This window comes from Hemicordylus capensis, chromosome 1 (assembly GCF_027244095.1).
Source record: "Hemicordylus capensis ecotype Gifberg chromosome 1, rHemCap1.1.pri, whole genome shotgun sequence".
Lineage (NCBI taxonomy): Eukaryota > Metazoa > Chordata > Lepidosauria > Squamata > Cordylidae > Hemicordylus > Hemicordylus capensis.
The window spans coordinates 281,919,264-281,942,968 of record NC_069657.1 but is presented as its reverse complement, the minus strand read 5'-3'; the positions used below and the strand labels follow the sequence as shown (position 1 = coordinate 281,942,968).

The following is a 23,705-nucleotide window of genomic DNA, read 5'->3' as shown; positions in this document are numbered from 1 at the left end:
TGGGGCAAAAATTCCAACTGAACTATCAGTGACTGACCAGGAGAGAGATCTTGGAGTTGTGGTGGACAGCTCATTGAATGTGTCGATTCACTGCATGGCAGCTGTGAAAAAGGCCAATTCCATGCTAGAGATCATTAGGAAGGGCATTGAAAATAAAACTGCTAATATTATAATGCCCTTATACCGCCCAGAGACGTAAGTTTTGGGCAGTATAGAAATGTTTTAATAAATAATGAAATAAATAAATAAATACAAATCTATGGTGAAGTTACATCTGGACTACTGTGTACAGCTTTGGTCACCATATCTTAAGAAGGATATTGTAGAACTGGAACAGGTGAATAAGAGGGCAACCAAGGTGATCAGGGGTGTGGAACACCTTCCTTATGTGGCTAGGCTACAGCATCTGGGGCGCTTTACTTTGGAAAAGAGGCAACTACGGGGAGACATGATCAAGGTGTATCAAATTATGCATGGAGTGGAAAAAGTGGACAGAGAAAATTTTCTCCCTCTCTCACAACACTAGAACCAGGGGTCATCCCATAAAACTGAAGTTTGGGAAATTTAGGATTGACAAAAGGAAGTACTTTTTCACACAGCACATTATTAATCTATGGAATTTTTTGCCATGGGATGTGGTGATGGCCACCAGCTTGCATGGCTTCAAAAGGGGCTTAGACAAATTCATGGAGGACAGGTCTATCAATGGCTTCCAGTCTGGTGGTTGTGGGCCACTTCCGGCCTCAGAGGCAAAGATGCCTCTCAATACCTGCTTCAGGGGACGAACAGCAGGAGAGAGGGCATTCACATACCTCTTGACTGTGGGCTCCCCAGAGTCATCTGGTGGGCCATTGTGCAAAACAGGATGGTGAACTAGTTAGGCCTTGTGCTTGATACAGCAGGGCTTTTCTTATGTTCTGAGTCATTTTGTTCTGAGAAATACATAATCAGGATTTTTTTTACAAAAGCTTTGGAAACGTGTAACCTAATAGTTGTAAACTAACCGGTGTTTTTTATATTTGTGTGAGAAATTTAGAGGAGGTAAGATTTTCATTAAACGTGTGATTTGACATGGACCAAGGAATAGAACTTTTGTTTTTGTGCATTGGACAGTAGAAATTTGTCCAGTGATTTTGTGTATATTTATTATTTTGATGGCCTTGTGTTATTCTCCATTGCAGATAACATTATTTTCTAGTTGTTTGCCCATTCTTTGACTGTGTAGTGTGCATGTTTGATCCTTTAAAAATGTATTTTTTTAAAAAACAAACATTTGAGTGTGGTAAAGTATACTTGTAAAATAAATTTAAGGATAATGCTGCTTTTACTTTAATGGATACTGTACTGCTGTATATTAGAATTAACATAATATTTGTTCTCTTTAAAGGTCATGTGGAAAATGAAGAACAGTACACTCAAGCTCTGGAGAAATTTGGAGGAAACTGCGTGTGTAGGGATGATCCAGATTTGGGAACTGCATTTTTAAAATTTGCTGTATTTACAAAGGAGTTGACAGCACTCTTCAAAAATTTGGTAGGAAATAATTTTTGCCCTCTCTAAAAGTATATAATATAGAATTGAAATGGTATGGTGTGACTTTAATTTTCAACTGGAATAAATTCAGTTTGTATAAATCTTCATACAAAGTCCAGGGATTCAAAAGACTTTAAGCTTAGCCCCCCCCACTAATTTTGTAGTAACTCTCTAATGAGGAAGTGCTTTAGAATTCATTTTGACTTACTGTATTTTTTAATAAACTAAATAGCTGCTTCTGAAGCTTAGCTGGAAGAACCTTTAAGTGGGACTGTGAATGTCTAGAGTTGAAATCTGATTACTGTCAAGGAATGTTTAATGTGTGCATGTGATAGGTATTGTAAATGGTTGTAAAGACAACTTTGTTATCTAGCTCTCTCAAGGAGAGACTTCCAGCCTCTTATAATTGGTTTCTTTCTAAACCCTTTATAACATTAATTGCTATCCTCTGACTGAACTCTCTCTAAGGGGCTGAGGATGAAAGTGAGGGAGAGGATGAGCCATTTCGACCTGACTCCATGTTGAATCACAGCACAGTTATGTTGCACAATGTGGGTAGTGCTTGTACTGAAGGCAGAAGGCTATCCAAAGGGGGTTAGCTGTGAGTTATGTAATGTTTTCTTCAAGGCTTCCTCTTCCCCAACCCCCACCCCAGGATTGTTCTGTAGTTTTCTGAACTATATAATGACTGAAAAGAAACGCTGGACTTACTGTGAAGGGTTCTTTTTCAAATCATAGGAAGGTCATCTTGAATACTGGGTTATCGTCTTTCACATGCTCTGCAAGACAGGATCCAATAAAATTCCAGGCAGGCTAGTTCCTGTTAGGTATTTGGCTGTCAATCAAACTCCAGTTCTGGGATTGTTGACTTAAGAAAACTAGTGAAGTGAGAGGGAGACTCACAAATCTGAGACAAGAAAAACAGTAGACTAAGGAATAAAATCTATACCCTGGGAGACAAGTCCACCTCCCAAACTGGCACCCATTCGCGGGTGGTCCAGATGACCACCTGATGCTTTGAAAAAGAACCCTTCATGGTAAGTCCAATGTTTCTTTTTCTCAAGGTATAGGGTGGTCATCCTCAACACTGGGATGTGCCCAAGCTGTAACTTGTATGGGTGGGATGCAGATGGCCTAAACCACCTGCTGCAGAACCGTGCGCCCAAGGGCTGCATGAGCCAAATGAAAAGATGGAATCTTATACTGCCTAATAAAAGGTGACACCGAAGACCAGGTGGCTGCTTTACAGATATCGGGTAAGGGAATGTTTGCCAAGAAGGCTGCCGAGGTGGAAGCATTTCTAGTAGAGTGCACCGTAATGCTGGAGGGTGCCGGAAGCTTCATGGACTCATAGACCAGGGAAATGGTAGATCCAGCAAGATAAGGTAACCTTGGATATCTTGACACCCAACGAAAAGTAAAAGGAATCAAAAAGAGAATCCGGATGGCAGAAAGTTCAGGTGTGCCTTAGACAGACCCAAAGTACCCTTCGAACATCTAGGATGTGCTCCTTGGGATGCGACGGACAAAAGGAGGGCAACGCCACCTCCTGCACTCTGTGAAAGCAGGAATTAACTTTGGGTTAAAAAGTAGGGTCCAAACTAAGGGCTACAACGTTGCTTTGGATGACACAGAGTTCCTTGAGCACTGAAAGGGCTGTAAGTTTGGAGACTGTGTGCAGAGGTACTTGCCACTAAGAACAAGTTTTAGTAAGAACTAATCTGCCTACTTTCCTTTCACTATCTCTGCAACTGGACTAAATTTGATTGAAATTGAAGTCTACAAGTTAGATCACTTGGCCTCAAAAGTTCACGCGTCCACCATCTTGGATCAGGGTGGATGACATCATCACAAACTACACCATGGGGCATCCCTATGTGTCCATACAGCTGTAGAAAAGTTGGTTCAAATCAGTTAGGCGCATCACAAGTTACCCCACTTGCGCCTCAAATGTTTACATGTCTGCCATATTGGATTGGGGTGGGTGACATCATCACAAACTACACTGTTGAGGTGCCCCTATGTGTCCCTACAGCTGCAGCAAATTTGGTTCAAGTCGGTTAAATGGTTCACAAGTTAGTCTCCTAGCTCCTCAGATGTTCACGTGGCCACCATCTTGAATTGGAGTGGATGCCATTTGGGCAACTCTGTGTGTCCCTACAGCTGTAGCAAATTTGGTTCAAATCAGTTAGGCGATTCACAAGTTAGCCCACTTGCGCCTCAAAAGTTTACGTGTCCGCCATCTTGGATTGGGGTGGATGACATCATCACAAACTACACTGTTGAGGTGTCCCTTTATGTCCCTACAACTTTACCCGATTTGGTTAATATTGGTCCATACTGGCGTTGCAGAGTTGATGGGGGGGGCGGGACACACACGGACACACACAAAGAATGTAGAATGCTCTCATAAGTCTACTGGAAAGTAGGCTAACAAGGCCTTGAAAGATAGGAGCTTTAAGGGAATTTTGCGAAGCGGCTCAAATGGAACCTTAGTGAGTGCGTTGAGTATCTGATTTAAATCCCAGGAGGAAAATCTGTGTACATGTGGGGGCACAATGTTTGTGCCCTGCTGAGGAAACACCTAAAGTTGGGGTGGAGACTAGAAGAACCGGGTGTATAGATGCCTAGTACAGATAACAGAGCTGACACCTGATGCCTCAAGGTACTGGGACGAAGACCCATATCCAAACCAGACTGAAGAAAAGACAGGACTTCTGGAATGCCTGCTGAAGCAGGAGAGAACCACTTACTATGCCCCCAGCACAAGAAGGCAGCCCAGCTGGCTTGATAAATGTGATTAGTGGAGGCCCATCAGGGGGCAAGGATAGTGTCCTGAACTGAAGAGGCATAGCCTTTGTTTACTAACACCTCACGCTCAAGCTCCAGGTGTAAAGGTGGAGCCACTACGGATCCAAATTTAGAAGTGGACCTTGTCTGGTCTTGTCTGAGAGGAAGCTGCCACGGAGCAGGGGCGTAACTATAATAGGGCAAGGGGAGACAGTTGTCTGGGGGCCCACTGCCTTGGGGGAACCCCAGAGGCAAGTCACATGACTGACTCCCCCAGCCGTGCACCCGCCTGGGCTTCCTTCAGTTGTATTCATCCTCTGAAATGGATGTGAGTGTTCAGCCCTGGAGCTACCAGAACAGCATGTCTTTCTCTAGTACCATTAAATGACTTGCATCGTCCACAATTTACAAAACCTTAAAAAAAATAATTTAGGATGATGTTCTATTGTGGCACATGGGTTATATATATAGATTTTAATATGCTTTTTGTTACCACTATTCAGCCTCATTTAAGATTTCTTTGCTTCATGAGCTGAGCTTCAGTGAGGGGGGGCCCATTTTAAAGTCTTGTCTCTAGGCCCACTCCAACCTTGCTACGCCCCTGCCACAGAGACTGCATGGACAGTGACAAAAGATTGGAGAACCAGGGCCAATGAGGAGCCACTAAGATGACCTCTGCTCCTTCGAACAAGATCTTCCATACCACCTTGCAGATTATGGTCACAGGTGGGAGGGTGTACAGGAGGCCCCGTGGCCAAGGGGCTGTTAGAGCGCTGATCTGCTCTGCCTGATGACACTGGAATCGAGTATAAAAGCATGGAAGCTGGATGTTCTGAGGTAGAAAATGAAAGTCTTGTCTGCTGTCTGTGGGGGGTTGATGGTGGAACAGGTATAGGAGCAGGGACGGGTGCTAACCCCGAAGGACCAGGTGCTGGGGCTGCTGGAGACTGCATAACTAAGGCTTTGCACTGCCTAACAATAAAATCCTGCAGACAACTTGATGCATCAGTGGGGAAAGGGTTGACGGGTATCTCTGGGAGATTGACCGTGTCCTCAAGACTACTCAGGGTTGCGAGCTCTCCGGTTGGGTGACTGGCCCCGCTGGCTAATCTAGGTTTTCTGCCACAGATGCGTCAGTGGCTAGCAAGCTAGACCCCGATCTCTGGGCATGCTGCTCAATTTCAGAATCAAACCACCAGTACTGGAGATTCCCTGTTCGGGCACTAGTATGACCCCTTTTTTCGCTCCTGTCCCTGGTTGCGGAGTTAGCTCCAGGGCTTGCAGAAACGGCGTTCATGCCAGAATGAACTGCTGAAGCAGCGAAGGCAAGCAAATTGGGCAGTAGTTGGCATGGTTTGTGCTGTTTGTATATCGCCTGAACTGGGAGTCTTTTGCGGGGCCGAAACGCTGAGGTGGTCTTTTTTGCCTGACGTTTCCTGGACTTCTCCTCCCTCAAATGTTTTGTCTTCTTTGCCGCCTTTTGGTATGGCTTGGACTGCCCAGTGGCAGGGACTTGAAAAAATGCATTTTCTGGTAACATCCTGATTTTGATGTGTGCCATCACATCTGCCTGTAGCTCCAGGAGAATATTCCTGCACAGCTGGAGTAACGCCATGTCTTATGGCGTGGCATTGACAAGTATTATCCTAAGTTGGCCAGCTTTATGCTGATGCAGGAAGCCTTAGGATCTGGCCATAAAACATCGGCTAAATTCACGCATGTGTGTTCATCACTTGATGGATATCAACGTCAGATTATTAACTGTGTGTTATTAATAAACACTAGTCGAGCCTGCACAGAGCATCTGTGCGCTCTTTGGGGCCGGCAGTTACCTCTCCCCTGCCCCTTCTGCCCCAGTCTTTGCTTCTGAGCCCAGCCACATCTCCTCCCCACTGCCACTTCTGCCCCCCTTTCTTTTCCCCCTCCTAGGCCTTGCCTCTGCGGCCCGGCTGGGCCCACCACCTCTGGCCTTCATGGCTGGGCCGCCGCTGTGACAACCAATCCTCCTGGGTGCGCCTCAGCCAATCAGGTGCGTCTGCCACCCAGCCAATCAGCTGGGCTCTGGGACGCACAGTCCAAGGCACACCCAGGAGAATTAATATAATAGATTATTTTAAATCCAAATGCCAGATCACAGATCAAACAGTACTGATAGAGTTAGCACCCCTTCAGATACAGTTCTTTTTAACAAAGCAATTCATATGTTTTGCTGTGACCTGTCAAACATTCAGCAAACTTCAATGTCAAGCATGCATATGTGGAAATTATTCGTTTGATCTCTGCAGAACCTCTAAGGGCATTTGGACTTAAAATAATGTTTATTAATAAAATATTCACACACACGATGCGAAAGGCAACTACACATTCCCATTTGACCAGCACTGCTGCACACATGGAAGCAAGGCCTGAGGGCTGGCTGCGTGTGTGTGTATATTCGCGTGCGCACACACACACACACACAAAAGCACAGTTACGCAGCTGCTTACCTGTGCAGCACAACTTATACTGGAAATAGTGTAAGCTCTGCTTGCATGTGCAGTCATGCTGTTTCAAGTAGTGTTCTTACTCAGCACCCTGGGGCTGGCTTCCACATGCACAGCTTTGTGCATCATGTGGGCCACCATGCGTTGGTTTTTTTAGCATATTACAAAATTGTTTGCATCACAGTATGATCAGACCTTATAATATCTTTTCCTAATTCACTTCTTCATACCTCCTTCTCTTCCTGTATTTCTCCTCCATAATTTGTTTTGTGATGAGTTCAGTTACACAATTCTTAAGCAGATTTTGAATTTTAAAGCATCACCAGTTAAACCAATAAATATGACTCCTTGCTTTACGATTGGTTTAAGCTCTGATGCAAGGCTTTCTTGTTAAAAACTTTTAAAGTGTTTTCTAAAACAACTGTTCAGAAAATGAAGTTTTAAATACAGGTGTGTGTGTGAGAGAGAGAGAGATCGAAAGATCGGTTTGAAAACAGACTCTTTTTGTGTGTGAGCTGCGTATTGGGCTATATCATTATCCGGCACTTTATTTGAATGAGAAAAGTTCTTTGTGAAACTCTCTTAATTGGTTACTTTGATATTGATACATGGGGTGCTTTCCAGGGAAAGTAATTAAACACTTTTCTTGGCATGCATGTTATTGTTCCTTGCCAATGCTTCTGTTAGGTCTTTTGGTATTGATATTTGTTAATAGTATTGTCAACAGCCTTTGGCTTTATTTAGAACAAAAATATGATGATGGTCTCAGGAAACATTAGGGTGAAGTACCCTAATGTTACCTAAGACTGTAACCATATTCTTGTTCTAAATAAAACCAGAGGCTGTTGACAATACTGATACAATACTCTGTAACATCCATCAGCTATTCTGTTGTGCTCATATAACCAGGGTGATTAGAAATCCCGTCAGTCGTGCACACACACACAGACACAGAACCACATGGGAAACATATCTCTCCATGGTGCTGTGTGTGTGTCTTTCCCACTTGATTGCTCCTATTCATGTGTTTGAAATATTCATAAATGTGCTGCAACTGTATAGGCTAGTCTTAAAGAAGTGGCTCCCACTCAGCTCAGTGTGTGTGTGTCCCCACACTTTGGTGTGGGCACCAAAGAGAAGTAAAAATGTTTCCCCCTCTTCCACTTCAGCATATGTGTAGGGTGACAATGGGGTTCTAAGTTACGTTGTTAACTTTGTCAGAACCAGGAGCTCTTTCAAAAGAGGTTGCTAATGTTTATATCTGGTATTTTGTTCTTTTATGAATAAAGAAACTGTCTTAGCTTATGTCAGTTTCTAAAAGAGCTGGAAATGTTATCCTTATGGATGCATAATTGGAGCACCTTTGGGTGAGAGGGAGATACCAGCAGACTCCTCCTCTTCTTATTTCTCCTCCTCCTCCTATTTTGTAGTGCAAAAAACAAACAAAACACAAACCAATGCAGGAAAAGTGGTTGCTGTTCCCTGTCTTTATGTTACAAATTCTGCAATCACCTGAATCTTGCTTTGAATAAAACAGTGGAGTTAGCCAAGTAAGGCCATTCATATTTGGCTGTCAAGTTGCTCAGTCTTATTCCCTTTTTTGTAAGTATTTGCTTCACAGTTTAATCTGGACTGGTTTCCATCCTTCCTATTGTGTTAGGAGGTGTCATCTGGAAAATGATTGCCAAAGTGACAAGGGCAGCTTTTTTTTTTTTTAAAGTTTTTTCAGTGTGAAAGTTACTACTATATTAGGAGATGAAGTATTTATTTCAGTGGCACCTGCTTCTTAGCAAACATGAATAGAATCAGGCTGCAAGTTTCCCCATCAGTCTCTCTTTCATCTTCCACAATGGAAAATACCTTAATTTGGAAAATAGAGAGCCCCATATTCAGGGTTTTATACAAAGATTTAGTTTACATTGCAGGATTTAGTACCTCCAACCTTTAACCAAAGCCTGACACACATAAATGAAGCGGGGCGAAGCATCTCCAATTCCTGAATTTCTGTGCTAGGGAGAGCTTCACCTGTTTAGTTTTTTCATGCCAGCTTGTTGTAAAAGAAACATGAACAGGGGCAATAAGTTGGCTGTCTTGATGTTTGAACAGATGTGTTAGAATCTGCCAAATTCAGCAGGAAAGAGCATTTTGAAATGTCGAACAACTCCTAAGCACCAAGGCTTGATTGTTGGTTCACACCTTGATTGTTTTTAAGAACGAGGAACAACTCTGCTCTTCTTCCTCACCCATTCTGCCTCCTTTGTGCCCAAAAGTGCCTCTTGACTTGCTCTTCGGCCTTCTCTGACAGGGAGAGAAAAGTGACCATTGAGGTTGTCTGACAACTGCACTGTCTGGTTATACAAGTGTTGACAAAGATGTGACTGAGCTGTGATTGGGAGCCAGCAGATAGAACGTATGCTCGAGAACAATAGCAGCAGTTCTAAGCAGGCAGATAACTTAGCTCTTCTGGGCCTGATGGTATCCCTTCTTTCCAAGCCCATCCCTATGAGAGGCATCCAAAACTCGGTTACTTGGTTTCTTTCATTCAATATTTGGCCATAAGTGTGACCTTAATTTCTTTGAGTTGGGTCCTAACTTTCAGCAGAGCACTACTCTGTCCTGGAATAGAAGAAGAGCTGCACTTGTATAAGGGCCTCTTCCATTTGCACAAAGATCCCTGTGTGAGAGAACCTTCCTTCCCACTCCTGGAAGGGGCTTCTGAAAACAAAGCAGTGCTCGACTGGAAGTTGGGATCCATTTCTCTGTAGCCCTATCCCTGGTCAGAAACAAGCTTTACAAGAGGGCCACTTTGAGAAAGATCCCTGCACCCCCCAAAATGGACTGTCAGCAAGTTCTGTTGCCCAAACCAACGCTCCCTTTGGCCTCTGGGTTATAGCTTGGAGGCTGCTGCTGTTGCATGGAACCATGGGATATTGTTCTGTTGTGTCCTGTTGACAGATCATTTTTGCAGCTTTAATGCATCCCCTTGGGATTAGTTATGCAATAATATGCTTTTCACTGAGGCAATCTGGACTGGATTTCCTGAAAAGCCTCAGTATTACTGTTCAAAGATTTGTAGTTGGGTAAAGCAAAGTTCATCTAGTACAGGGATTCTCAAACTTGGGTCCTCAGGTGTTATTGGACTTCAACTCCCATAATCCCCATCCTCAGTGGCCTTTGGTTGGGGATTATGGGAGTTGAAGTCCAATAACACCTGGGGACCCAAGTTTGAGAATCACTGATCTAGTAGCTTTTCTTAATGTGTACAATTCAGTACTTCACTTCTGGCAGAATGAGGTCAGAATATGTTAGGGAAAAAGTTTACAAAAGAAAATGTTTTATGTTCTTAGAATGTGTATTTTTCTGGGGCTGATCCTAATAAGGGGCCATTTTGCAAAACTCTTGGTCAATATTAAGAGACACTTTCCTGTCAGGACCTGTTCTGGGTGAAAGGACTGCATAAGTGATAATCAGTTACAAAATTGATGGTTGGAGTAATCCCTAATTGGTTAGGATAATCCATATGAGTAGTACAGGATGCATTGCCCTCACTCCAAGTCAGCTTCATTTGACCTTAGTGGCATCAGCATATAGCCCAATATCATTGGCTACATAGTGATGTGATTGTCTTTATGCCCAGTAAATTGTCTCTGCTTGATGGAATTGGTCAAGGGGGAATGAAACCTAGAAAACCTAGAAGCAACAAGAACATGGCAGTGTTGTTGACAGGGAGAAGCAATGGTTGTGAACAGTAACAAATAGCCATAAAGAGCTACGATTAAAGATCTGGGAGGTTTCAACCTTTTAAATTGCTACTTCCAAAGTGAAATGAGAGAACACTCAGCTTAGCCCTGGTTTATACAAATATATATTCTGAGCCGCTGCTGTTTTTAAGAGCAGTTTTTTTGTTTTCATTGATTTAATATGAATCAGTGTTCTAGTATGGATCAGTAAGTGGGTAGCATGCTCATATATAGCTAGACAGATAAATAAATAGCACCATCTGTTAACTACAGGGCTGTCTCCTTATTTGTACTGAGTTAAAATTTAACATGCTGCTAAGACAACACAGCTACACCTTGAACATGTACCTTAACAGTCATGAAGTAAGGCATCCCCACCTGCTAGCAAGCATCTAGGAAGGGCATATATTCATTACGTTTTCTCTCTGCAAAAGTGCAAACGAGCCTCTTGCATCTTTTGAGAACTAAAGCACAGGGAGGAGCACACAATAGCCAGAGAAGGAGCATCTACTGAGGCATATGCTCTCTGCTATGCTTCATAGTGACATTATGTAGCCCTTGAAAACGGAGTATATTTTGATGCATTGATTTTCTAGGGTCTGAATGGTTCTCTCCAATAAAATAATAGCTCTTGATCTTGACTCTGAAAATGTTTAAAACGTATCTGAAATTTTTGTTGTAGATCCAGAACATGAACAATATAATCACTTTTCCACTGGACAGTTTGCTGAAGGGGGATCTAAAAGGAGTGAAAGGGGTATGTTGTTGTTTTTCAAATGTGTCTTTGTTGTGGTTCTTGTTAGCATAAGTGCATTTATGTTCTGGATGGAGAAAGTCATGCCCCATTACCTTTACCGGCAGTCCTACCCCTATGGACAGACTGCCTTTAACATTAGATATGGTGGTAGTATCCAGAGTGAAGCTTCCCCAACAACACTAGCACAAGCTATTCCCCCCGCCCCTTATCTTCTCCCACCCCTTCCCCCACCCTGAGTGGCTGAGTGTGATGATGACCTGTGCCGGGTGCTTTATAGACAGAGGGGGGAAGTGGGGAAAGAAAAATGTGGGATGGGAATAGGTTAGGTTGCGTGCTGAAATGTTTCTGTCACTGCACATTTGCATAAATATACCCCATGTGTTAAAAATACTTTGTCATGGTATGCGTTTGTGTGTGTATGGTGCTTAATTTGCGGTGGGACAGGGGCCTCCAGTGGGCGGGGGCTTCTAAAGGCCTTTAGGTCCAGGCTCCAAAATTACGTAAGTGCACCTCTGGATGTAGCATGGGTGGCTGGAAGAAAAGAAAGGGAGAATCCCAGGGAAATGGGTGAAGATCCCTTCCACAGCTGGAGCTCTCAGTGATCCCCCCCTCCCCTGCAGTCACTTGAGCTGTATCCCACGGCATTGCTGAGAGTCCTTCCACCCTCAGGAGCGGCTGTTCAGGGGCTAACCATGCCCACCCCGCCTCTACACAAACACACACACACCCCACTTCCTGTGTATATGGAGAAACTTCAGTGTGAACATTTCACTTTTTCCAGGTGCTGCAGACTCAATCCTTGCATAATCTAGTTTGTGCTAAGGTTTCTCTTTGACAGGCCTGCACAACTTGTGATCCACCAAGCTGAAAACTATCAACCGGCCATATATTGTGGCCTTCTAGGTGCCCAGCAGCAGTCCCCTATATGAAGTCCCAGATAGGCAAGCTTAAAGGGACAGTATGTTCTTGATGAATGATGGAAAGGAAGGGAGAGAGAGAGAGAGAGAGAGAGAGAACATTACTAGTTTTTGTTTGGGAGTGATTAGGAGGACAGAAAAGCATCTCCTTACCTTGTCTTGACATTTGTCTCTTTGCATTTTTACAGGACTTGAAGAAACCCTTTGATAAAGCTTGGAAGGACTATGAAACAAAAGTGTATGTATTTCTTTTATACAGCAAAAACTTGGGAGGATGTAATTTGGAATTGTTACAGATAGCTGCATCCTATGCACATTTCGCATGCCCTGTAAATGTAATGTGTTTCACGAGTTTTCATTACTGAATGCCTCAGCTGCTAGTTTGAGGGGTTTAGCACAGACTCAGAACAAGGAGGGAAGGCACCAGTAACTAAGAACTGAGGACATTTCAGAAATGCAGAGCAATCAGTTCAGGAATTCTCAGACTTGGGAACCCAGGTATTGTTGGACTACAGTTCCCATCATGCTACGCTACTATGGCCAAAGGCCATTGTGGCTGGGCATGATGAGAAATACGTTGAGTTAAAACGACTCAATATTTAATATGTGTGTTTCAACATATTTCAGCATATTTTATATTTGGATACTGCCTTTCCTGAATCCCAAAGTGGTTTACAGATATTGAATATCATAAAAAAACATGATAGCAATTAGCTATTGTTGCTCTCCTCCTCAGCAGTGATGCCTCTAAGGAGGCCAGGTACAGAAAGTCATCTGCTATGGCTGCTGGTCACTGCTGCCATTCTCCCACAAGATGTCCCCTCTCAAAAGCACACAGTGGGTGTTGAGAAGTAGTCCCCTGTCCCAAAACTGGTTGTAGCAGTTGGATGTTCTAATGCCCTCCCAGACTGTGGCCGATTCCTCTAGACTGTCAAGCCCCACTGCAGAATTGATTGAAAAGTTATTTATATGCTTTAAAAACAAACAATGATATGATTATATTTTGTGAACAGTAATGAGTACAACTTACTTGTGGAAAAGCTGCATGCAACTATTAAATCAAATCAATACTCCTTTGCTCTAGCTTTTTAAAAATCCAAACAGGTCTGAAGTGCCTATGGAACATGTTTCTGCTTTGCAATGTATGTTGAGAGAGGAAAGAAGTTCCATAATAGTGAAGCAACCGCTGGGAATACTTTTTTAGATGCCTTTGTATGAACACGTGTGTTCATCAAATGCTGACAATTTACTTGGGAACTCAACATTTCATGAAACCTGTTACTATAATAGGTGATTGTCCTTATAGTGACAGGATGAGTATGTTAGGAAATAATCCAGAAGTCGAAGTAGCAATAATAAGGATCAACTAAAATATCACAGGATAGTCAGTCAGCAAGCTTTCAAGTTCTCCAGACTTCTCCATCAAGCTGGATATTAAAAGAGTGGGGGGAAGACACACTGGGGAAAGAGAGAAGAGCTCCAAGGTCTGTATTTTGTAATTATCTTAAGATGGAGTTTAGGAGACTTTATGCAAACTTAATATTACATTGTACAATGGTTGTGTATGTCAGGAAAGGTTACCCTAAACCAGGGTGCACAACTTAAATCCCGTGGCAGGCACGTAACAACCATGATTTGGTATGTGGGTCCCATGGTCAATTTTCAGTGCATCAGCATGTTAAAATTAAGTAACATTATTAGTGAAAGCAATTTTAGCTACTTTTGTTTCCCCTCTGCCCTCAAGGGATCCAAAATTTCAACCAAGTCTAGTGATCAGCAAATAGGCCCTGGCCTTGCTCAGTCAGTGGGGACCTGGAGTGCATGCCAGTCCCAGACAAATGTCAAGTCCTCTCCTCTCTCTCAATTGCTATTACTTTCTGGCTGCCATCCTAGGGATGCCTACTGGGAGTACTGGTTACACTGGGGGATGTATTTCTGAGTGAAGAAGCTTAAAGGGCAGCCTAGCCTGGGTTAGGGAGGTGCGTGGAACTGACGGTGGCCGGTTTGAAGGTGGGAGGGATAACTTTGATGGTGAGGGAGGGTGCACTTTACCACCCCACCACACACACACACACACACACACACACACACACACACACACACACACCATGTTTCCCCCGCCGGCGTTTGCTTAAAAACCGGTCTGGTGGCGCAGCGGTGTACTTCCCTGCCTCCCTGTCTTCTCCTCGGACCGGAAGTGACCAGAAGTAGCACGTGCACACATCGGGCACGTGCGCACATCTCATGCTCACACGCACCAACTTGTGCACGGGCTACTTCTGGTCCAAGGAGAGAAGAGGGCAGCAGGGAGGTACGCTGTTGCCCCACTGGACCAGTTTTTAAGCAAGCGCCAGCAGAGGAATAGCAGGAGTGGGGTAAGTACCTCAAAGTTATCCCCCCTGCGTTTGAACCCTTCAAACTATAAAAGGGCCTCCGAACAGGTTTGTGCACATCCCTAGCCTGGGTTAGGCTGCGCATGTGGAGCGCCATGTTCTTTAAATCAGTTCTAATTGGTGAGATCTTTTAAGGCAGACTTTTCAAATTATTTCTATATTATTGATTTTTCTGGAATGGAGCTTAACATTCTCATTTCCTATCAAAGGCCTTTGAGTGAGACTTCCACTGTAATAATTATCTTAAACTGTGTAAAAATAGTTGTGATATGTAATAGTTGTGATAACTATCTTGATGTTGTTTGGGTCTTTTGCGTGCTGTTATAGATAATGGCTCGGTTCAGACCTTACACAGAGACAGAATTGAATCCTGGTTTTGTGCAATATCCCTTAGCCTTGGGCACACATGCTTACCCTTCCCTTTGTGCCTGAGAGGAGAAATGATTCTACATCTGATCCTAACTTAGAACACGCCAGGATCTGTCATGACATCCGAATCAGGTAATCCTGGCTTATTCTAGCCAGAGTTTCCAAATCAATGAGGATATGAAGCTGGGATTGTATTGCATGCGCCTGAGCTAGGGAATGTCATCCAGAACCAGAATATGAACTTGACTCTGTGTGACGGCTTAACTGGGCCAGTCTATGCACTTCTCTTCTCCAGTTCTGTAGTGTTGGTTGGTTGGTTGTGCCGTTGAGTCGGTGTCAACTCCTGGTGATCACAGAGCCATGTGGTTTTCTTGGTAGAGTACAAGAGGGGTTTACCATTGCCATCTCCCACGCAATATGAGATGATGCCTTTCAGCACCTTCCTATATCGCTGCTGCCCGATATAGGAGTTTCCCATATTCTGCGAAACACACAAGCGGGGATTCGAGCCAACAGCCTCCTGCTCTCTAGGCAGGTTGCTTCCCCGCTGCGCCATTCGGTGGCTAGTTCTGTAGTGTGCATCTTCTTAAAACAAATGAAACAAAACCAGCTAAAATTTGCAGCAACATTATATCCACTTTGGATTTCATTGGAGTAGAAATTAGTGCTAGATGAAATATTAGAGGTGTTTGGTTCTGGTTTTTACTCCTGATAACACCTCAAAGTGGTTAGGGTACCCAGAATACTCAATAGTTATCAGGCAAATGCCAGTAATTTAACGGTGGGCCTGTGGCTGGATCCGGCTGGTATGAAGCTCTAAGCTCCAGCTTTGCTTTTGTTCTGCTTCACCTTCCTTCCTGTGCTTAACCATTAAAAGAGAAAACATATGGGAAAGAAATGCCTGTGACAGGAAGCTGTTCACACTTTCAGCAGACAAAGTGTTATTTTAGCAGGGCCCTCAAAGCTGAATCTCGCCCACTCACTATAGCTTGATAGCATAATCAGCTCTGTTTTTCAATACATTGGATGCCTGTAATATATGAGATCCCTTTAACAGACGCTGAGCCCATAAGTTGCTGTAGCATCTGTTCTTGTCCTGTTTACATTGCAGACGGTTCTGTAACATGCTTTTAGAAAGCTAGCTTTGTTCAGAGGCCTCTCTGTGAATGAATCTCACATTGGATGATGATAGTAAACGTGCATATTTTAAGCATGTCATTAATAGAATGTGTATGTTCAAACTCTACAATAGAGCATGCCATTCAGATAGTTGTGCAATTTCTTCCAAGATGTCCATTTGCAGAAAGAGACAAAAGAATTGACTTGTTGCTCATTAGATATTGTTAACAATTCCATAAGATTGGCTCTAAATATATGCTTAACATAAATGCTCTAAGTTGTTTGTCCAGGGAGACTTGCATTACAGCCATAGAGATGCTCAGTCCTTTAATCCCAGTAAGCACTAGTGTATAATTAAATGCACCCACGGCTGTGGTTCACCAGCCTTAGACTACAGCACCTGGTTACTAAGATGATAAACATTGTTCCCCTTTTCACTAGAATTGACTTCCTTCAAGCTTCAGTGCCTTTGTCTCAGTTGGCATTTCATTTTCAAGAAACAAACAATCTTCTTGGTTGGGATGTAATCTTGGGTTAGATGACTGAGAATACTCTATAGGTCTGAATATTTTCTCCCCGCCTCTGCCCCCCCACCCTTGACTGGGCATTCTCCACACCATTTCAGATCTAATTATTGCCCTTTTCAGTTGTTACACATGTAAAATGTATAGGTGCAATGGAAGCAAGGAGGCGATCAGACTCTTCACCGCCCGCAATATATGCACATGCACTTATGTCTGAAAAAAAGTACCACATGTTCAACTGCAGCACAGGAGACACTTCTCTAGCCCTATTCACATGATATGTTAATGCAGTTCAGTCTGTGTACAATGTACACACATACAGATCTGTACAGGGGCGGAGCCACCATTGAGCCAACGGGTTAAAAGAACCCAGGCCGTGGCCAATCAGAGGTCATGTCTCGCAGCCCCGACATCCCCCCCCCCACGCGTCTGATGTCAGACACGGGGGTGCTAGTTTAGCTCCTGAGCGGGGGCCGCGCAGCCCCTTCGGGAGCTAAACTAAGGCTGGCGCTGCATTCTCAGCTCCAGCCAGGAGCAGCTCTTCCCTGCTAAGGCAGGGAAGAGCCGCTCCTGGCTGCGCTGCGAACGCAGCGCCAGCCTAAGTAGCTCCTGAAGGGGCCGCATGGCCCCTTCAGGAGTGAAACTCTAACTCCCGAATGGAGCCTTGCCGTTCGGGAGCCAAACCACGCCCCCTGCGTTTGATGTCAGACGCGGGGGCGGGGTCAGCGGGGGCGCTGCCGCCACTGCACACAGGCTGCTGGCGGTCCCGCTCCGCGCCTGGATCTGTGTTCATATACAGTTGTTCAAGCTCTGTGTTCACTCTGTGTACGATAGTACATTTCCTATCTGTAGCCACCCTGCACTTGAGGGGGCTGTATCCAAAGTTCACTTTTGACATGAATGCTTGTACAGTCATTCACATAAAAACATGTACATTAAGAAATCAGAAACATCAGGCTTGCCAAAAGCATGGAGAAGAGCCCTCCACATTTACAACTTCATTGAAGGTGGTCCTTTTCAGACAATATGGGAATGGAAGTTGCTGCTGTAATGCTGCTGCTCCCTCTGCCAAAATGTGTTCTTTGTACACAGGTAAAAGCTTTCTCAGGCTTCACCTCCTTTGCATAGGCTACCGGATGGTGCATATGGTTGAAATTATAAGTGTCTGTAAAATCCCTACACCATCAGGTTTGGGAGACTGTGGCCAGGACAGCCCAGGGCGACACATCTCTTCCACGGTCCCAGAGGCCTATTTCTCACCCTACACATTGTGGACTGCCCTTTTTACACTGAGTCTTTTTTCCCTCCTTGAAAGTCTACTTCTTAGCAATTTCCAGGCAGACTATGTTTTTCTGTACAAATAATTAAAACAAATAAGCAAACAATTGAACAAACAAGAACAAAATCTATTTAATTCAGGATATTTGCTCCAGTACCTTTGTTTTAAGAATATATAATAGGGTATCTAGTATACAAATCTGAGTGCAAAAATAAAGTTCTCTCTCCCCCAAACGATCGTTGGTGCTCTGCCCTACTAGTACCCATGTGGAAGCACAGGCCATATAAAGCAGAGGAAGTGGCCTTTCTGTGGTTGGGATTGGGGCAGCCGGTCTTGGAAGCCTCCAATCCAGCCTTCTGGCTTGCATTTGCAGTGCCAATTGGCTCAGCCCCAGGAAGCGATGACAGCTGTGCTCTTGGTTGGAGCGGGAGGAGGGGTAAGCTTCATTCAATGATAGGAAACCCTAACAGAGAAAGCTGTGTAAAACTGGTAACCTAATTGAATATGACTGCATTTCAGACTGTGTGGCAAGATAAGTAGGGCATGTGAGGATTGGAGGCCTTCTTTCAGGCCCTTAACATGGCACATAGGGGGATGTGTCATTTGTCTGTACTCCATTTGTCTGTGACATCCATAGGGGACTCACTGTGGATGTCACAATCTGCACCACTCCAAGGCGTAATGCCTGTACAGAAAATTCTTGAGGCCCACATTGTCTGCTTGAGGGATTTCTTCTTGTACTTCCAGGCTGTATTGTTCCCAGGGGTGTATATGGCAAGCTCTTTAAACAGAGTGGAGTTTCTGATATCCCTCTTCAGGAGGACCTGGTGCGCACACTTGGTGGGGCTTTTGGGATCTTGGCACTAGATTAGTGTTAAGTGTTGGGCTGGAATCTTAGGACACCCCCATGCAGACATGCCTTGTGAATTGGCTAGCAGCGTTCTGTGGTTTGCTGCTTTCCCTTAACAAGTAAATCAGAAGCATCCCATAGAAGAGGTTTGCCAGAATGTAAGGCATTCATTCTGTCCTCTTGGTAGGACTAAGTGGCTACTAGAGGGAGTAAGTGCTAGTATTTAATTCTGTTCATTAAAAAGTAGGAGCAGTGTTTAGAAAACCAGGTCAATAATTGGTCTTCCGGGCACAAACTGTGATCCCTAAAAGCAGTAACAAATCTTGCTTTGCAAAGGTCTTCTTGAGCAGTTGTGTCCCTTTTTGATTTCTTAAAAGCTCTCGTGATTTTTCTTTTGAATCTTTTCAAAAGGCCAGTTCACATGGGGTGATATAAGTTGTTGTAAAGACAACAAAAGGGCATTTTTAACCAGGGGAAGATAAGTGAAACCCTGCCTTTCCCTTCCCTGGTGGGGAGCGTGTGAATAGCCTTTTGGTTTTCAGAATTTCTTTCTGGATTTTATATCTGACTGAATGAAGATATGTTGGACAAACTTGAGTTAACTCCTCTGAATGGACTATCAGAAGCTCAGGTTGCCAGCACATCTCTTAGCTGTGCTAATCAAATCAAATATCTTAAGTTGTAGTTTCATTTCCAACTGTACTAACTCATAAACATTTGACCAAAATGATTATTACTACTTGCTATTACAGAATCAAATATTCCATTTGTTGTTGTAGCTTGTGAGACAACTTGATGAAGAATTTTGTCAGCTAGCACAGAGAAGGCCAGCTGACAGCTCATGGGATGGATCTGGCCACAGTGACCCAAACTTTTGGCAAGCTGTGGTTAGAAGGAGAGATGATCTCCGTCTCACTTGTAAAGAAAAGAAGAAGAGCATTGTATGACTGGTTTTCTTCTGTACAGGACAAAAATAGAAAAAGAGAAAAAAGAACATGCTAAATTACACGGAATGATCCGTACAGAAATAAGCGGAGCTGAAATAGCAGAAGAGATGGAGAAAGAGAGAAGGTTCTTCCAGTTACAAATGTGTGAGGTAAGAATAAATGTGGAGTTCCTTTCATTTTTCGCTAGCACTCATAAGGGTGTTTTGATATGTCATTTCTGTGGCAAATGTGGGAACTCAAAGGGATCTTGAAACTATTTAGATATTCTAATTTCAAGAAGGGAATATGTTGTCATTTACAAAGTTCTTTGATAAATGTATCAATAAGAAATTGGCAGGCAGCCTATCCTATTATTTGCAGATTTAAAACAAATCAAACAAGTGAAGCCTTTAAGCAACCACCCTATCCTATGCTTAGAGGATTGTCTCCTGTGCACATTCAAGTTACCATCTGCTGCAGTATTGTTGAGAGATGAAAATCTCATTTTACTTGGTTAAGTAGGGAAATTTAACAGCTGTTAGGAAAGAGCTCCTGATGCCCTGAAGCACTTTAATGAACTTGCTGCCTTATGGTTTGTTCTTAAGAGTGCAGTGTGTTAACTTTAGTTTTAAATGTGGTTGCTTTTTGATGATGATGGTGATGATGATGATTAATAAACAAACTTTATTTGTTTGCCACCCCATCACAAATTGTTGTCAGGACGGCTTACAACACAACACCAAAACATGAGATAAAAACACATTAAATCATAACAGACCAAAAAAAGGGGAGGGGGAAAGAAAATACAATACAAAACAATTAAAAGACCTTTTTAAAACCAGTTTTAATCAGATCAAAATTTACAAGGCCCAAGTGAACAAAAAGGTCTTACCTAAAAGAACAAAGTGATGAAACCAGTCGAACCTTGCTGGGGATTCCTGTTCCCTCTTAACGGATTCCCAGATGTTGTTCACTACAACTCCCAGCATCCCCAGCTACAATGGCCTTTGGTTGGGGATTATGGGAGTTGTTGACTACATCTGGGAATCCCTGTTAGAGGGAACACTGCTGGGGAGGTTATTCCATAAATGGGGTCAAACCACTGAAAAGACCCTCTCCCTAGTAGCCACCCGCCTCACCTTGTTTGGCAGGAGCATTCAGAGGATGGCCTCTGAAGAAGATCTTAAGGTCTGGGTTGGGACACATGGGGCAAGGCGCTTTTCAAGTAACCTTGTCCCAGGCCTTTTAGAGCTTTAAAAGATAAAACTAATGCTTTGGATTGAGCCCAGAAATGGACTGGGAGCCAATGTAGCTGATGAAGCACTAGCATAATATGCTCAAAACATCCAGTCCCAGTTAATAATCTTGCAGCCCTATTTTGTACCAGTTGCAGTTTCTGGATCATTTTCAAAGGCATCCCTTCGTACAAGGTATTGCAGTCTAAGCGAGAGGTTACCAGAGCGTGAGTAACTGTGGCCAAGCTATCTCTATCCAAGTACGTTTGGAGTTGGCAGATCAGCCGAAGCTGATAAAAGGCACCCTGAGCCACAGAGGCCACTTGAGCCTCTAGCAGCCGTGCTGGATCGTTGAGTACCCCCAAACTGTGAACCTGGTCCTTCAGGGGGCGTGCAACCCCATCTAGAACAGGCTGAACATCATTCACCCAGGCAGAGGAACCACCAACCAGCAGTACTTTTGTCTTGTCTGGATTGAGTCTCAGCTTGTTCACCCTCATCCAGTCTGTTACTACATCCAGGCACTGATTCAGAACAGTCACCACCTCACCTGCATCTGATGAAAAGGAGAGATACAACTGAGTGTCATCCGCATACTGATGGCAGCTCAGGCCAAATCTCCAGATGACATATCCCAGCGGTTTCATGTAGATGTTAAACAGCATAGGGGAAAGAATGGAATCCTGAGGAACCCCAAAGCATAATTGCCAAGGGGTTGAACACTAATTCCCCACCACCACCTTTTGGGAACGGGCCTTGAGGTAGGAATGGAACCACCTCCAAGCAGTGCCTCCCGCACCCAAACTCAGCCAGCCTATCCAAAAGAATATCATGGTCAATGGTATCAAAAGCCACTGAGAGATCCAAGAGAATTACCAGGGATGCACTCCCCCTGTACGGATTGATTTGTTCTATGATCCATTTGTTTGTTTTCCTGGCTGTCCTTGATATCCTCAAAAGTCTTCTCCAACACCAAAGTTCAAAAGTGTCAATGCTTTTTCTATCTTGCTTCTTCAAATTACAGCTTTCACATCTATAGAGTGTCATGGGAAAAACCATTATCCAAACAATTCTAATCTTTGTAGGTGTAAACATGTCACGACATCTAAATATTATTTCCAAGGCCTTCATTGCAACCCTACCGAGTGCTAGTCTGCAGCGTATTTCTTGACTGCTGGATCCTTTACTGTTGATGGTCGATACTAAAAGGCAGAAGCTATCCACCACTTCAATGTCTTCATTGTTAATTCTGAGGCTGGTCGCTGTACCTGTTGTAATTAGTTTAGTCTTCTTTACATTTAGCTAGTCCCATTTTTTCACTGTGCTCCTTGACTTTCATTACTAGAGCTTGCTGATCATCCACATTCTCAGCTATCAGAGTGGTGTCATCAGCGTAGCGCAGGTTATTGATGTTTCTTCCTCCAGCTTCAAAACAATGCTCATCTTCTTCCAATCCAGCTTCTCTAAGTATATGTTCAGCATATAAATTGAATAAAGAAGGATAAAGTATTCAGCCTTTTCTTACTCCTTTACCAGTCTGGAACCAGTCTGTTTCACCATGTTCCGTCTGGATTGTGGCTTCCTGCCCTGTGTATAGGTTTCTCAGGAGAACAATGAGATGTTCTGGTACATCCAATTTCCTAAGGATATTCCACAACTTGACATGATTGATGCAATTGAAGGCTTTTCTGTAGTCAATAAAGCACATATTGACTTCTTTCTGGTATTGTTTGGCTTTCTCCATTATCCAGCATGTATCAACAATGATATCTTGTTCCTTGGCCTTTTCTGAAACCAGCTGGAACATCCAGCATTTCCCTTTCCATTTCCCTTTCCAACCCTCTAATATGGGTTGGATTATCCTGAGCATTATTTTGCTAGCATGTGAAATTAAGGATATTGTACGATGGTTTGTGCAATCTGTTAAGTCTCCTTTCTGTCGTTCTCCAAATTTGCTGGCATAGTTTGGTTAGAGCTTTGACTGATTCTTCTTCTGTTGCCTGCCTTATTTTCTGTAGCTATTCCATCAGTTCTTGTAGCCTTCCAACTTGGTAATGACCGGAGTGCTGATATAACTTCATCTTCCCATCCTAGAGGTTCTTGCAAGTAGGGAATATCTTCTAGAGTATCTTGGATGTTGACATCCCTGCTGTACAGATTTTCAGTATACTCCTTCCATCTCTGTTTGATCTTCTCTGAGTCAGTTACTGTCTGTCCTTTGGCATCCCTTAACATACAAATTCGAGGTTGGAACCTCTCTCTGAATTCAGAGATCTTTTAGAAAACTTGCCTTGTTTTTCCGTGTCTATTTCCATCCTCAAGATCTTTACAGATGTCATTGCTCCTTGTCTCTTCTAATGGCTTTCTGAAATTCCCTATTAAGTTCCTTTGTGAGGTCTTTATCTTTCTTGACTTTGGCTTCTCGCCTCTTCTTGGCAATTTCCACCATCCATTCTGACATCAATTTTGCTTTCTTCTGTTTCTTGTTCTTTGGCAGTCTTTTTCACATTCATCTTTAATTTCTTTGATTTCATTTCACAGTTCCTTTTGTTCCCTATCACTGAGGTTCAGAACTTCAAATTGGTTCCTGATGTTCTCCTTGAAAATGGTGGGTACATTCTCATGATCATATTGTGGAAGCTGGATAGCTTTGTTTTTCCGCTTTAGCTTGACTTGCAACTTGCACATGAGCAGTTCGTGATCTGTTCCACAATTGGCCCCTAGCCACGTCTTTGCTGCTATAACTGAGCTCTTCCACCTTCTTGCACCAACAACGTAATCAATTTGATT

At 43.5% G+C, this 23,705-nt stretch overlaps 1 protein-coding gene across 10 annotated transcripts in view; it reads left to right on the top strand.

The window, feature by feature from the left end:
* Window positions 1-23,705, top strand: part of ASAP2 (ArfGAP with SH3 domain, ankyrin repeat and PH domain 2) — a 137,902-nt gene that overhangs the window by 45,018 nt on the left and 69,179 nt on the right. For all 10 annotated transcript variants that reach the window (XR_008313775.1, XR_008313777.1, XR_008313776.1 and 7 more), the window contains exons 3-6: window positions 1,388-1,533; window positions 11,229-11,303; window positions 12,409-12,458; window positions 19,721-19,850. Coding sequence is in view for 7 of the 10 variants with exons in the window: in XM_053285740.1 (XP_053141715.1) it covers window positions 1,388-1,533; window positions 11,229-11,303; window positions 12,409-12,458; window positions 19,721-19,850 (401 nt within the window). In the remaining 3 variants the exon portion in view is untranslated. The remainder of the gene's footprint in view (window positions 1-1,387; window positions 1,534-11,228; window positions 11,304-12,408; window positions 12,459-19,720; window positions 19,851-23,705) is intronic.